The 14,334-nt window shown below is 36.7% G+C and overlaps 1 protein-coding gene across 9 annotated transcripts in view; it reads left to right on the top strand.

Annotated features, from left to right (window-relative positions):
* The window catches only part of LOC129744846 (phosphatidylinositol 3,4,5-trisphosphate 3-phosphatase and dual-specificity protein phosphatase PTEN), a 231,443-nt gene that overhangs the window by 63,333 nt on the left and 153,776 nt on the right, over positions 1-14,334 (top strand). For 5 of the 9 annotated variants that reach the window (XM_055737584.1, XM_055737583.1, XM_055737582.1 and 2 more), the window contains exon 3: positions 7,745-8,542. In XM_055737584.1, the coding sequence (XP_055593559.1) occupies positions 8,464-8,542 (79 nt within the window). In that variant the 5' untranslated portion in view covers positions 7,745-8,463. Of the gene's footprint in view, positions 1-7,557; positions 7,686-7,741; positions 8,543-14,334 lie in introns of those variants that run through there. The other 4 variants (XM_055737578.1, XM_055737576.1, XM_055737579.1 and 1 more) reach the window with 3 other exon arrangements.

The raw sequence follows: 14,334 nt of genomic DNA, 5'->3' as shown, positions 1-14,334 counted from the left end.
GTCACCACATATGTGCACCAAGTTTCACACCCGTACAGCAATACGGATTTGACGTTTGAGTTGAAGATTCGGATCTTAGTTCGTAGAGAGATCTGGCGTGACCGCCAGATGTTTCGGAGACTCGCAAATGCAAATCGGGCTTTTCTGATCCGGGTTTCGATGTCCTTCTTGGTACCACCATCAGGCGTAATCTGGCTACCAAGATACTGGAAGCACTCCACTGTCTCAACCTGTTGTCCAGCTACCACGAAATTGGAACGATTTTCTGTATTGATTTCCATCGACTTGGTCTTTCCGACATTGATTTTGAGACCTGCTGCCTTGGAGCTTTCGGTGAGGTCGTCGAGTTTGCTCTGCATGTCTTGTTGTGTTTGGGCGAGCAAAACAATATCGTCTGCCAGGTCAAGGTCGTTCAGTTGCTCCATGGTTGAAGGATTCCACGGCAATCCTCGGTTTGGTCTACAGTCAATCGATCCAGTCAAGATCTCATCCATTACGATGAGAAAAAGCAGCGGTGACAAAATACATCCTTGTCTCACTCCAGCAGTTACCGGGATTGGTTCGGACAAGACACCGTCGTGCAAGACCTTGCACGAAAATGCCTCGTATTGTGCTTCGATGAGATGGACTAGTTTCTCTGGGACCCCTCTTCGTCTAAGAGCAGCCCAGATGTTTTCGTGGTTCAGTCGGTCAAATGCTTTTTCGAAATCAACGAACACCAGCAGAAGAGAGTCCTGGAATTCGTTGATTTGTTCCAGTATTATTCGTAGCGTTGTGATGTGGTCCACACATGATCGTCCGGATCGGAATCCAGCTTGTTGCCGTCGGAGTGTAGCGTCGATTTTCTCCTGGATCCTGTTCAGGATCACTTTGCAGAGTACTTTAAGGGTTGTACAGATCAAAGTTATGCCACGCCAGTTACCGCACTCTGTTAGGTCTCCTATCTTTGGGACCTTTACGAGGATACCCTGCATCCAGTCGGCCGGGAATGTTGCAGTATCCCAAATGTCAGCGAAAAGACGGTGCAACATTTGTGCTGACAAGGCAGGGTCGGCTTTGAGCATTTCAGCAGGAATGCAATCGATTCCAGGCGCTTTGTTGGATTTCATGTCCTTGATTGCCGCTTCTATTTCAGCCAGCGAGGGCACCGTCTTAGCCTATTTAGGCTTTATAGACTGAATAAATTACGTGGACAACTTAAGATTAACATGAAACACCCAGTACCCCAGTAGGAATCGAACCCATGCCATCAATGGACCAGCGATTATCGTCTTACCACGCTAACCACTCGACCACCGAGACGAACTTTGGTAAAAAGAGCATCAAACAGCCGAGGCATATTCGAGGGACGATCGAATCAAGCTGCAGTAAAGACTCTTAATACAATAAATATCCTTGAAGTCTTTTGTCATGCGGAATAGAAGACCCAGATATCTAAAACTTTATCAACGATGTAGTTTGTGTGGATCTTGAATCCAGTCTTTTGTCCAGGATCACATCAAGGTCTTTCACATGCTCAACTCGTGCAAATGCCTCATGCCCAAGAAAATAATCAGCCGATAGCGGGAACCACTTGCGTGAAAACGAAATTACCGTGCATTTGTTGCGATTCAAGAGAAGGCATTTGACATCACACCGTGTGGCGAAGATCTTAAACTTTCTCTGCAAGACGTTGACATCTTCTAGGCTGTCAATGGGTTGAAATAGTTTGAAGTCGTCGGCATACGCCAGTTTTGGTCCATCGAGAAGCAACAGCACGTCGTTGAAGTAGATCAGGAATATTATGGGTCCAAGGTGGCTCCCTTGAGGTACTCGGGAAGAGACAGCGAATTGATTGGAAAATGGTTCACCTGTTCGTACAATAAGTTTCCGTCCTGACAGGTTGGTATGGAACCATCATAGTAAAGAGCCGTTATTACCAATACGACCTAGTTTGGCTATGGCTATTTTGTGGTTTAGGTTCGTAAAATTTTATTTGCAATACGAGAAAAATGGATCTTATGCAACCAGCTCAAACAGATTGGCAATCGCACATAAGGCAGAAATGCCGCGATAATTGTTAACATTCTTCCTGTCATCATTTTGTAGACCGGAAACATGTGAGCCTCTTTCCAAACGGAAGGGATCGCTGATTCTATGAGCGATGCTTGGAAGATTCGTTTCATAGGAGTCAGCATAGGAGTCAGCCCAATGCGTTGCAACGCAATCTTATTGGAACGTTGCGTTGCGTTGCGTTGCTTCAGCATGACATCAGCCTAAGGCTGATGTCATGCTGAAGCAACTAGCAACGCAACACAACGCAACGTTCCAATAAGAAAGCGTTGCGACGCATTTCTAAGTCATGCTGGCGCGACCTGTCGCTTTGAAATTTCCTACAAATCATCACTTCTCTACATCTGATAATGCTTTGAATCGTCTCCTTTCTTTCGGGAGCCATCAAAAACTTATCAAATCACGACCTGGATTGCAAGAATGCCGAAATTTGAACCGACAAAATTCCTTGTTTTTTTTTCCGGAACTAAGAATTTATGAACATTTTTCTCGCCGATTAAGATATTTTTTAGTTTATTATCACAAGTTCGGACAGATCTTCGTACTATTGTGCTTAAAACCCGGAATCACTTCAAATCGAGAAAAAACAATATTCCCATTGGATTTCCTACTAGTCGCGCTACAAAACACACTGGCATCAGATTGGTCGCGCTATACAAAGCGACCAGTATGACAGGTCTGCGCGATTTCCATGGAGATCAAATGAGAGCTGGTTTGTCGTGTGAACGTTGCGTTGCAGGTTGCGTTGCTAGTTGCTTCAGCATGACATCAGCCTTAGCCACTGGCCCTTTCAACCCGAACTGCAATGCAGTTCAAGTAGAAACAAGAAGAAGTAGTTTTGGAGACCTTGTAACGTACATAACTCAAATATGTTTTTCAGACATTATTCACCAACAACACTTCAGTTTTTCGTTATTCAAAGTTTAAGAATAAAAATCCGAAAAATATGCTTCGAAAAAAAGACTGTAGATCAGCTATGGAGTGCTAAAAAAATTCAATCAGTTTCCAAGGAAGCTAAAGTTAAAATTTAAAAATGTGAAAATTGTCGTCAGCTTATTTTTTCTCTCACACTTTCAAAGTATTTTCAGGGCTGGTAGCGAGTCACTTTTTAGTGACTTGGTCACTTTTTTTGGGTCAGTCACTAAAAAGTCACTTTTTTCATCATTTGGTCACTAAAGTCACTATTTTCCGAAAAATGGTCACTTTTATCACCAAAAGTCACTTTTTTCACCGAAAATAAACCAATGAAAGAGTAATTTGAATTGCACGTGTTAATATAAACATGAGGCGAGAATAGGTAGTAACCGTAAATTACTTGATCAGTCAGTCAGAAATTTTTTTCGCCTCCGGCGGAATTTCGACATGAATTACCCTTGGCTTGAGACATTTCGATCTACGACATTATTTGACGTTCATGCTTTGAAACTAACTTTGATTGTAGATTTTTGTTTTCAGTTCAATCAACCTTTTGTATTGGAACTAAAAACTTGATATACAAAACCCTATCTCGTCTTTAAAATGGTTTTTATTAAGAACTGTAACTAAGATTGAGATTAAAACGAACCATTTTTTAATTTAAAAAAATCTTTTATGTCATAACAAATGTTATGTTGATATGAAATATTCTTTTAAAAAAATCAATTTCAGACTCAATTTTATTTAGTGTTTTTTTTTGCGCGAGGACGGGTTAAACTCCTATCAAAAAGAAAAAAAAAAGTGTTTTTTGTTCTTCTGAATACTTAAAAAAAGGGTTTTAAAAATTTACACAAGGCCACAAAATTTACAATTTTTATCAAGTGCAATAAATTTAAACGGTAATTTCAACTTATTTGGGTTCCCCGAATCTGCAATGTGTCTATCAGCTTTTGATATTGAAATGACTGTTGAAAATAAGTAAAAATCTTTAGAAATTTCTGCACTTTTTTTTCCAAAACTCAAATCAAAAACATATTATTTAAAAATAAAAGTTTTATATGAATTGATGAGCTTTAAATAGAATCAAGTTTTTTTTACACTTTCTGCTGTGATGTCAAAAATACTTGTAATGATATTTTTCCATAATCAGTTATCTATAAATGTTTGATTTCACTTAAACTGATAAATATAATAATAAACTCTTTATCACCGAAACTAAATGTGTTCGGCCGAATTTGACAAAATTTCTAGTTTAGGACACTATTTACCAAATCAATAATTCAAAAAATAAGCACCAAAATGGTTATGGTGAAACATGTTTATTGAAAACACTTTTCCTGAAATGTTTTAAAAACTAATCTTTTTTATTTCCATTTTTTTTTTCATTTTCAAATAAATAACCGAATTTTGTTGTACAGTTTTTTTTTCAATTTTCTAATCAACTTGTCGGATTTTTTTAATCAAACTTTTTAAACTTTAAGACATATTTTCAACAATTGTTTCCTTGTTTTTAAATTCTGAATTTTTGTGTTCTTCAACCATAAGCCTTAAACTCCAATTTTTTAAGAATAAAACATAATTTCAACCTTCTGTTCTTTCTAGGACTCAATATTTTAATCAAAAGAAACAAAATACTCAGAGCTTGTAATTAAAAGCTTAAAAACCTGCGATTGAAAATTAAAACACTTTTTATTAATATTTTTTATATGAAATCATGTTTTTTGGAACGATCATGATTTTTAAAATTATCTAAAAAGTTTGAAAAATTGTTCAAAGTAGCAAATAAATTTTAATACGCAGTGTTAACTAACTTTGTATTTGATTTGTGCTTTGAATATTAATAACAAAAGTTTTGAACTCATTATTTTTAATTTTTTATCAGTTTTTATCATTCACATAATTACTCATTTTCTAACATTTCTTTGTCAGTGTAGTTGAACATGAAGGATTTTCCTTTATTAAAGGTTTTATGTCTGGCTTCTATAACTGGCACTTTTAAAATAATTATAAATATATTCTTCTTTTAATAAAATTTAATTAAAACATCAAACATTGAATAATTTCTGTTCAAAATTCATTTCTTATTCAGTAATCGGTAATTTACATTTTAAATCGTGATTAAATATTTTTTGTTCAAATTAAAAAATTACAGCGGAATTTCTCACTAAACTTCCAGTTAAAAATGAGGAAAAGAATTCCAAATTTAGATGAATAAAAATTAACAATTATTATCATTTTCCTAACATCTATTCATGCTAAGTTTTGTACAGGATTTGACATTTATTTTAGAATTCAGATAATTTTTAATTTTAAATTTGCTAAGAAATTATTTTGAAACTAATTTATTTCTTACTTTCTTGACTTATCGAAAATTTGAAACATTCATTGTAATAAGTTTCCAAAATTTTGTTTATCAGTCATTTTTTTTAGTTTTTGTGTTGAACATGAGTGACAAATGGTGTAAGAAAACCCTTTCCTTTTCAATTGTTTATTTTTGGTATTGTTATTAATTTTATCTAAATTTGAATTTTGAAAAGCCCCCGGAAGGGTCCATCGCACGGGCCTGACTGGTCACATTTTTTGTACTTCAAAGTTATTTTTTCGTTCTACATAGTCACTATTTGGTCACTTTTTTCGGTCCTCAAAGTCCCTATTTGGTCACTTTTTTTTTCAAATTTTGGTCACTAAAGCCCCTACTATTTCATTGTCAAACCGCTACCAGCCCTGTATTTTTAACATATTTAATTTAGTTGTAAAAATATTCCAGAATATCCTGACGTCACAACGCTTAAAAATAGATACCTTTTTTACCGATTGTAGAGCGTTAAGTTGCTGTGATTATCTAATCTAATATCATGCTTAAAAATGCCCTTTTTGCAATCGTTTTGCAATAGTTGTTTTTTTATATAGCTAATTTTTTTTTTGACAAAGTTATGTTTCAAATGAAGAATAATTGTTAAAATCAGTTTATTTTCATACTAAAGTTGTTAAATTTCAACGACAACATACTCAATTCCAAAAATAGTAACCGAATATCTTTTGATGGAAAATGTAGCTCAAGAAAAAACCTTTCTAATGATGTACGAATTATTTTTGAATAACGAATAATCAAAATCGGTCTTCCAGTTGAGGGGCGCTTGGAATGGGTCATATCCTTATGTGCAACGTATAGTTTCTAACTTTAGCTTTCTTGGAAATTCCGTAGATGATCTGCAGTGTTTTTTCCGAAGTATGTTTTTTTCGGATTTTTTTCTTAGACTTTGAATAGTGGAAATCTGAAGTGTGGTAGGTGAATAATGTGTGACAAACTTATGTTAGTTACATCACAAAGTTTCAGAAACTATAAATTTGGTAAAATCGATTGAGAAGCAAGAGAGGTTTAGCGGTTTTAAGCGAAAAGTATCAAATTGACACTCAAGTTCTGATAAGTGATTTTTTTCTTGGGCTTTTAGGGTGCGTCTATAAAAAAAAGTAATGATGCAAAATTTTACACGGGTTAACACAAGATCAAGTATTGTTATAATTTTTTCAACTAGACAAACATGGAACTACATGCTCTCAGAAAATACAAAAGACAGCGAGATACTATTTTTTTAAATATATAATTAAAGGATCAAGTCACCTCATTCTTCCCTGAACTTTTCAGAGAAATCTCTTGAAATTTGGGATTTTTTTCTAAGTTATTCCAAAAGAAGTAACATGAATGTCTAACATGGTAACTTTTGTATTCTGCCATGTACCCGAGAATCTCAAACTTTGAGTCCTCGCGTCATGACCCTTCAATCCAAGTAGTAAGGAGCCCATAAAAACGAGGGTCCCCAACGATCACCAGCACCTTTCTTTTCGATCGGTTTTGCTTGCAGCTCCAGAAACGAAGGCTCGACTCCAGGCTTTCGTACCCCCACAATACAGTACCAACGAAAGAACAAATGTGGAGAGTAAAAAAAACTTGTGCCTTGCTTTTTTTGTTTCGTTTGCTCGTTATTATTTCAATGGTTACTTCAGGTTTTGTTGCGGTTTGCGCCGAGCCGGTTTCTGCCCGGAGATCAATTGAATGGATGGGTTTTTCGTTTCGGGGGGGAATGATCCGCGAAAGGCTGCCCGAAAAGCAACAAAAGTGGTTTTGTAGATCCGAAGGGGGGATTTCGTGACAGCAACAACAGCAGTTGAGTAGAGAGTAAGTGGGAGAGTGGACGATGCAAAAAAAAAACAAAACTGCAACAGCAGCAGTTCCATTAGTTGGGGTGCGTTTAGTGCTCTCTGTGGCGCTATGTGTGTATGGAAGTTCTTTAGAATATGCCGGACGAAGATAGGAACAACGTGGGTTTTTGGAGTGTGTGTGTAAGATATCTGAAGTTGCGATCGCGTGTTGTGCGCACACAACTATCTAGAATGCATACAATACACTCGGGAAGATGCATTGGTGCAGTAGATGTGTGTATGAGTGTAGTAGCAAGGGATGACCGACTGACGGACAGACGGGAATCGTCGAGAAAAGCGTGCTCCTGCCACACGGATCTCTGAGTTAGTGGTAGTTGAATTTGGTCGGGGAACGAAGCAGCAACTATATAGGGTACACACGGTCTCTCAGATTGATGGAACAGAATCAAACAAACCGGCTTACAGCAAGTTTTCTGATTCGGTTTCAACTCGTCGAGCCAGTCAGTCAGTCAAAGTCAAAAGTCAGATCAGCGTTCTGCGGGGCGGACATAAGAGTTGTAATTCATAAACCATAATAATAACAATAATGGTTGCAATTATTGATTCGTTTCAGCAGCAGCAGCAGCGAAGAACAACGGCTTACAAAGTGGCTACGTGAACGATCGTTGGAGCCGAATTTGTTGAGCGTGCCCCGGAAACTTGGGCGCGATCTCGAAGAAATCGCCTCGAAGAAGAGGAAGTTGATTAAATCGGGGTTTCGACCGTGTAGTGTTATCCTAGAAACGAAAATCTTCGTCGTCTTCAATGAGTGGCGGCTGTGTGTTTGTGTGTGGGAAAGAAGATTGGTTTGTCGATCGAGGTTCCGATCGTGGAATCCCAACTGATCGTAACGTGTAAGAAATCCAGCAGTGTCTAGCAACAGCCAGCCAGATCGAATGAATGACTAGGAAGCATCATCACCAATGGAAGCAAGTGGTATCGTTTCAAGGATTGTACCATTCGTAGTGATAGGAAAAAAACCAATCCAACCAGCTGTTATCCGGGACGATCTGGAAAGACTCCCGGAGTCACTGTGAAATCTAGAGAAGAAGAAAGCTCCAAGTGAAAGTTGAAGTTCTCGAAGTCTTCGATAGAGATAAAGAGTGAATAAAAAAAATCGATCAAGTTATATCGTGAAAATATAACCTTTCTCCAAAACGAAGGTTAAGTTCTATCTGCCTAGAGTGTGTTCGTTCTGGAAAGGGTTAGAAGTGCTGGTGGTGGGGATTATTGAAGGAGGAAGGGAGGAAACATCAGGCGACGTGTTACGCCAATACCCTGTCGACGACCACCAAAATGACAAATGCGATCCGTGTAGCGGTCAGCAAAAACCGTCACCGGTACAAGAAAGATGGATTCGATCTGGATCTCTCATGTAAGTGCTTGTTGGTTTTTTGTTCATACTTTTTTTTTATTATTAAGAATCTAATGTTCCAATTTCGTATATTACTAAGGCTGTATTAGGAGGGCGGGCAAGGGGGAGGGGGCAATTGCTCGGGACTTCCAACCTAGCGGGGGGTGGGAGGGGTTGGTTCCGAGTAAAAATAAAATAAATTTACTTTAATCAAATAAAAAAGGGTGGGTGTTCCTGATTTTGGCATACCGTTTGGTTTTGACTGTTTTTGTCGTTATTTTCGACTTATCACAGCTACAAAACAATTGATTATGTAACGGATCATCTTAAATTTAATCATACATAAAATTTAGTTTTCTAACTCCCAAGATTTTTAACGAAAGACCGGATTGCTTCAAAGTATGTTCAAATTGAAAAGGATTCTTAGCATGTTCTGAATAAAAAATCATTTTAGAAAATGAAAAATTTAAGCTGAATTTTCCAACCGATTTTTACGTAATTTTTTGTCGGATTGTTTATTATCATGATTTTTGTAATTTGAATGTAATAAACATGATTTTTAAGTAAAAAATCTTAAAAACATGCTATGTCCATAAGGCCGGAACAAATTTCAAATCCTTTTTTTTTTTGTCACTCGGAGTTGAAACATCGCGAGGGGGGTTAAAATATAATGCGAAAAAATATCGTTGCACAAAACCTATAAATCATGTGATTTTTATCGAATAATTCAATCAAATCAAGAAAAAAAGGTGATAAAACTCCCATCTTCTTAAATTTGTTTTTTGGTCTTGTAATCTTTCAGATATTGGAGTTCACATTTTTGGGGGTTAACAAAAGAATAAATTTATATTTGTTCCGGCCTAATAAGGAACACTTTTTTCCGTGTTTCCTAAGGTTGGACATAGTCCGGATCACTTTGACTGCATCGAAGTTATAGCATGTTTTTTTTAGATGAATATGATTGACGTAAAGTTGATAAAACTAACTTTATCTCAACATTATTTTCAACGAACTGTAAAATAAATGGTCCTGGACAAAGACTTGAAGCTTTACAGAAACCATGCCTGCAATTGAATTTAAGAAAGCTTCGAATAAAAGCCATGTGTTTATTCCGAAAGAAAAACTTACTCACATTAAAAAATTGATGGGTATAAGCATTGTACAAAAGTTCAACGAAAATCGTTATGCACTAAATCGATAAAAGCATTCTCTGTTATGTGTATGAGTGTATGTAACTTATTACATCATTTGTAAGCAAGAACATCGGTTTAACAAATCATGAATCTTAGTACATGAGGAGAAAGTGATCATATATGTGCCTTTCGAGTTAAACCGTTTCACGAAATGGCTGGCAAAACAACAAATCTAATCCATGGATTTTGAGGACAATACGCTTTTAACACGAGGCTTGAAAGAATTTTATAAATATACAAACTGAAAATTTAAAAAATATACATACACCTAGGTTTTTTTACGCGTTTTTTTACACGGTTTTTTTTACACGGCTTTCTGGAATTAACACGGTTTTGTTTTACACGGTTTTCGCGAATTAACACGGTTTTTGAGTCCTTTTCAAAGGAAAACACTTAGAATCTTTTTTAAGTTGGGAAAATCTCAGCTCTGAGACTAAGAACGTGAAACATGAGACCTAATACCTGAGACCTGAGACATGATACTTGAGATCTGAGACATGAGACCTGAGACCTGAGACATGAGACCTGAGACATTAGACATTAGACATTAGACATGAGACATGAGACCTGAGACCTGAGACCTGAGACATGAGACATGAGACATGAGACATGAGACATGAGACTTGAGACATTAGACATGAGACCTGAGACCTGAGACATGAGACATGAGACATTAGACATGAGACATGAGACATGAGACATGAGACATGAGACATGAGACATGAGACATGAGACATGAGACATGAGACATTAGACATGAGACATGAGAGATGAGACCTTAGACCTGAGACCTGGGACCTGAGACATGAGACCTGAGACATGAGACATGAGACCTGAGACCTGAGACATTAGACATGAGACCTTAGACCTGAGACCGGAGACTTTAGACATTACACATTAGACATGAGATTTGAGACCTGAGACCTGAGACCTGAGACATGAGACATGAGACATTAAACATGAGACCTTAGACCTTAGACCTGAGACCTGAGACATGAGACATTACACATTAGACATGAGACATGAGACATGAGACATGAGACATGAGACATGAGACATGAGACTTGAGACTTGAGACTTGAGACTTGAGACCTGAGACATGAGACCTGAGACGTTAGACATGAGACATGAGACATGAGACCTGAGACCTGAGACCTGAGACCTGAGACCTGAGGTCTAACGTATCAGTTTTTAGGTCTCAGGTAGCAAGTCTCAGATCTCACGTCTCATGTCTCAAGTCTCAAGTTTCAGGTCTCAAGTGTCAGGTCTCAGGTCTAAAGTGTCAAGTTACATGTCTCATTGTTTCAAGTTTCAGAGCTGCATAAATTTAAAAGTCTTTTTTTACACGGTTTTCCGCAATTAGCACGGTTTTTTTACACGGTTTTCGGGAATTAGCACGGTTTTTTTTAACACGGTTTTTTTTGCACGGTTTTTTTTACGCGTTACGTATATCAGTGTAAAAAAAGACCTAGGTGTGTATGGTTTAGATAACTTATGATGTAATATTTTGGCCTTAAGAAATTATACGTACAGAAGCTTAAAACAACAAGTTTGGTTTCTAATTCTGCTGAACATCAACAGTACAACAAATTTAATCGAATGTCTTTATGAAGATTTATTAATGATTAGAAATGGAAGAGAATGTTTTTGTAGGCTCAATTAAGTTTGTTAAATTTCACCATCATCCCAAAAAAAAAACAGATAAATTGGAATAAATTTATGCTATGTTGTGTTGTGAGCCTACTTGGTTGAATGATTAAACTGAATCAAAGCAATCGAAAGATTCCTTTTAATTCAACCACGGTAAATGAAAAGTTCTATCGAAATACCGGTATATGAACTTTTCATTTACTGTGGTTGAATTAATAGGAATCTTTCGATTGCTTTGATTCAGCATAAATTTATGATTTTTATCTAAGCTCTAGTCAATATCTCAAAAGAAATCTGAATTTTCAATACAGATTTGATATAGTTTTTCGATTGGATGAACTGATTTCAAGATATGACAGAAGAATTAGGAAAAAATAAGATTCTTATAGATGACAGCTTTCCTACAAATTTTATCATTTTCTTGCGTTTTCAATAAATTTTCACGAAAATGTTGCCTAAGAAAGTGATTTTTTTTTTTTTAAACATCAAGCCCGCACGATTTGTGGTTCGGCAATTTAGACAACTTATACCGTATTTGTTAATGCCGAGTGTTGCACTAGTGTTGCACTGGTGGACCACTAGGTGCTGTCAAACTGTTTGTTTAATCGAACGGTGTTGCACTGGTTTTGACCTGTCGGAGTTCTGCTTACGGACGGTGGCCCACCGATAATTTTGCCAGTGTTGCGAGAGAGCGTGTGAGTGAGTGAGGTAGCAATACACTGGCGACGATTTGTGTTTGTTTTTGTCGGGTACGGTGGAACACTGATCGAGGGGAGAAAACAAATACGGTATTAGACACAATCGTTTGCTCGAAAATTGCAGGAGATTTCAATATAAAAACCACTCTAATGTTCTATACATGTCCGATGTCGCCGATGTCCGTTCATGTGTATACAATTTTCATACACATATTTGTTGAAATATTCGATAACATCTGTATTCTGCTTAATAGGCGCATATAGCCCCATCTGAGATCCTCCACGCGTTAGAAAACCACTCAAAGACAATTCTTTTATCTAAGCAAACTATCTAATTCCGTTAAAAAAATATTTTTTATCATTGAATATGTAACAAATCTGAACGATAACTTTTTGCAGTTTTTGAGATTACCTTCGACATCACAAAGAAGAAAAGAAACATCGTAACTTTATGAAAAAAAAGTATTTTTTCCTGTTCTATCAGCTGGAATCAAGGTTGCCGAAATCACAGAAAAATGTGTATAATCACAGAATTACGAGCCAAATTTCCATACAGAATCTGTGTCACAGATTACAGAATTTATGAAATTTTCACAGAATTCACAGATTTTCTTAATTTTGTACAGATTTCCAAAATTATAAATTTTTATGTCATTCTCAACTTTCTATTTAATGAAAATATGAAATGAAAATTGATTTTTTTTTCTATAGAAACTGTAAAAAGTTTTTTATTTGATAATGTTCCACTTGATTTTTTCAATGAATTTCATGGAAATAACGTAACAGAAAACCGTCAAGAATTTTAGGTTCAAATCACAGATTTTTTTTTTTGTCAAAATCACAGATTTTTTTTCGCAACCTTGGCTGGAACCCGCTTAAACGAAATCATTAAATAAAAGTTTAAGGACGAAACAACAATGGGTTTTAAGAAGGACTCTAAAAATAACGAAATAAATTAGAAAAGTTAACCATTATGCAGGGTGGCCACCCATTCGGGAAAAACGGGAAAAGCGGGAAAAAGACGGGAATTTAAATCCAACGGGAAAAAAGCGGGAAAAAGCCGGGAATTTTTTCACAAAGTCGGGAATTTTTGGCTCAGTGAAAGTCTGTTCAATGAAGTTTAGTTGAAAGTCGAAACAAGTGGAAATAGATTGACTGGTGATCTCTTCCCAATTGACTTCTACTAGGTCGAAAGTAATCCTCTTGCCGAGCTGATTCGGTTTCGATTAGTTTGAACTTGCTTCATTGAACAACAAAAGGTTGTTCCCGGACAATCTGGCTGTCCTAATCGAATAGAAATGGGAAGAACAAAAATTCAAAAAATATTTTTTTTCCACACGGTATTGCTCCCTTTTTTTTAAATGAAGTTTTCAATTTAATTCAGAATTGCAGCGAGTAAGTGTTAGGATTTGACGAAACGTTAAATAAGATTGTGCAGAAGCAACAAATGGATATTGGTGTGCGCTTCTGGAATCAAAACACAAACCTATTTGAAGCAAGGTACATATAGGTTGGTTTTACAGTCTTATCGACGACGCGCTCGAATGTCTGAATGGAAGGAAACTTCGTTTTTCGAAAAATCATGATCTGCTGAAACGAGTGATCCAGTGTTCCATGGAGAGTCCAGCAGTAAATTAGAGAATGCTCAAGGAACTAACTAGCGAGGTTTAAGAACTTGTTTCGAATCCGGCGTACGAGATTCTCACCATTAGACTTCACACTGTACATAACTCGTTCAAGGAGGAACTGAGGAAAAGTGAATAAAATTTGGATGAATTTTTGAGGGCGTTGTATAGCATGTTCAAAAATATTCCACTTAGAAGGGTAGATAATACTGCAGTAACGGGTTCAACTATATTTCCGTTAAATTTTGTGACGTTCGGTGGGTGGAATGGAAAATGAACGGGCTGCCAAAATGCTACCGTACCTCAAACGGTTTGTCGATGAGGTAAAAAAAACAAGAGGATAAAAAGATTAAGGAAAACCATTCAAATTTTAAGCGGAGTTTTCCATCGATTTCCCGGTCGAAGGTATTCGACATTGTTGCTAAAGCTGTAGGTGATAGTTTTCTAGAACCAAAAATGGAGTTTTTGTTTTGTTACGGCCGCTTCAACTGTTGAGTTTTTTTTACGCGAGTATCAGACATAAGCACTGATGGTTCCATTTCTCTTCGATGATTTAACCGGGCTTGTAAGAGCATTGATGGAGAAAGTTGTAAAGCCTGAACGACTAAACGTAAAATCAAAAACATTTATCGGAATTGAACTCTCGA

This window comes from Uranotaenia lowii, chromosome 2, assembly GCF_029784155.1.
Source record: "Uranotaenia lowii strain MFRU-FL chromosome 2, ASM2978415v1, whole genome shotgun sequence".
In the NCBI taxonomy this organism is placed as follows: Eukaryota; Metazoa; Arthropoda; class Insecta; order Diptera; family Culicidae; genus Uranotaenia; species Uranotaenia lowii.
This window is presented reverse-complemented; position numbering and strand designations above follow the sequence as displayed.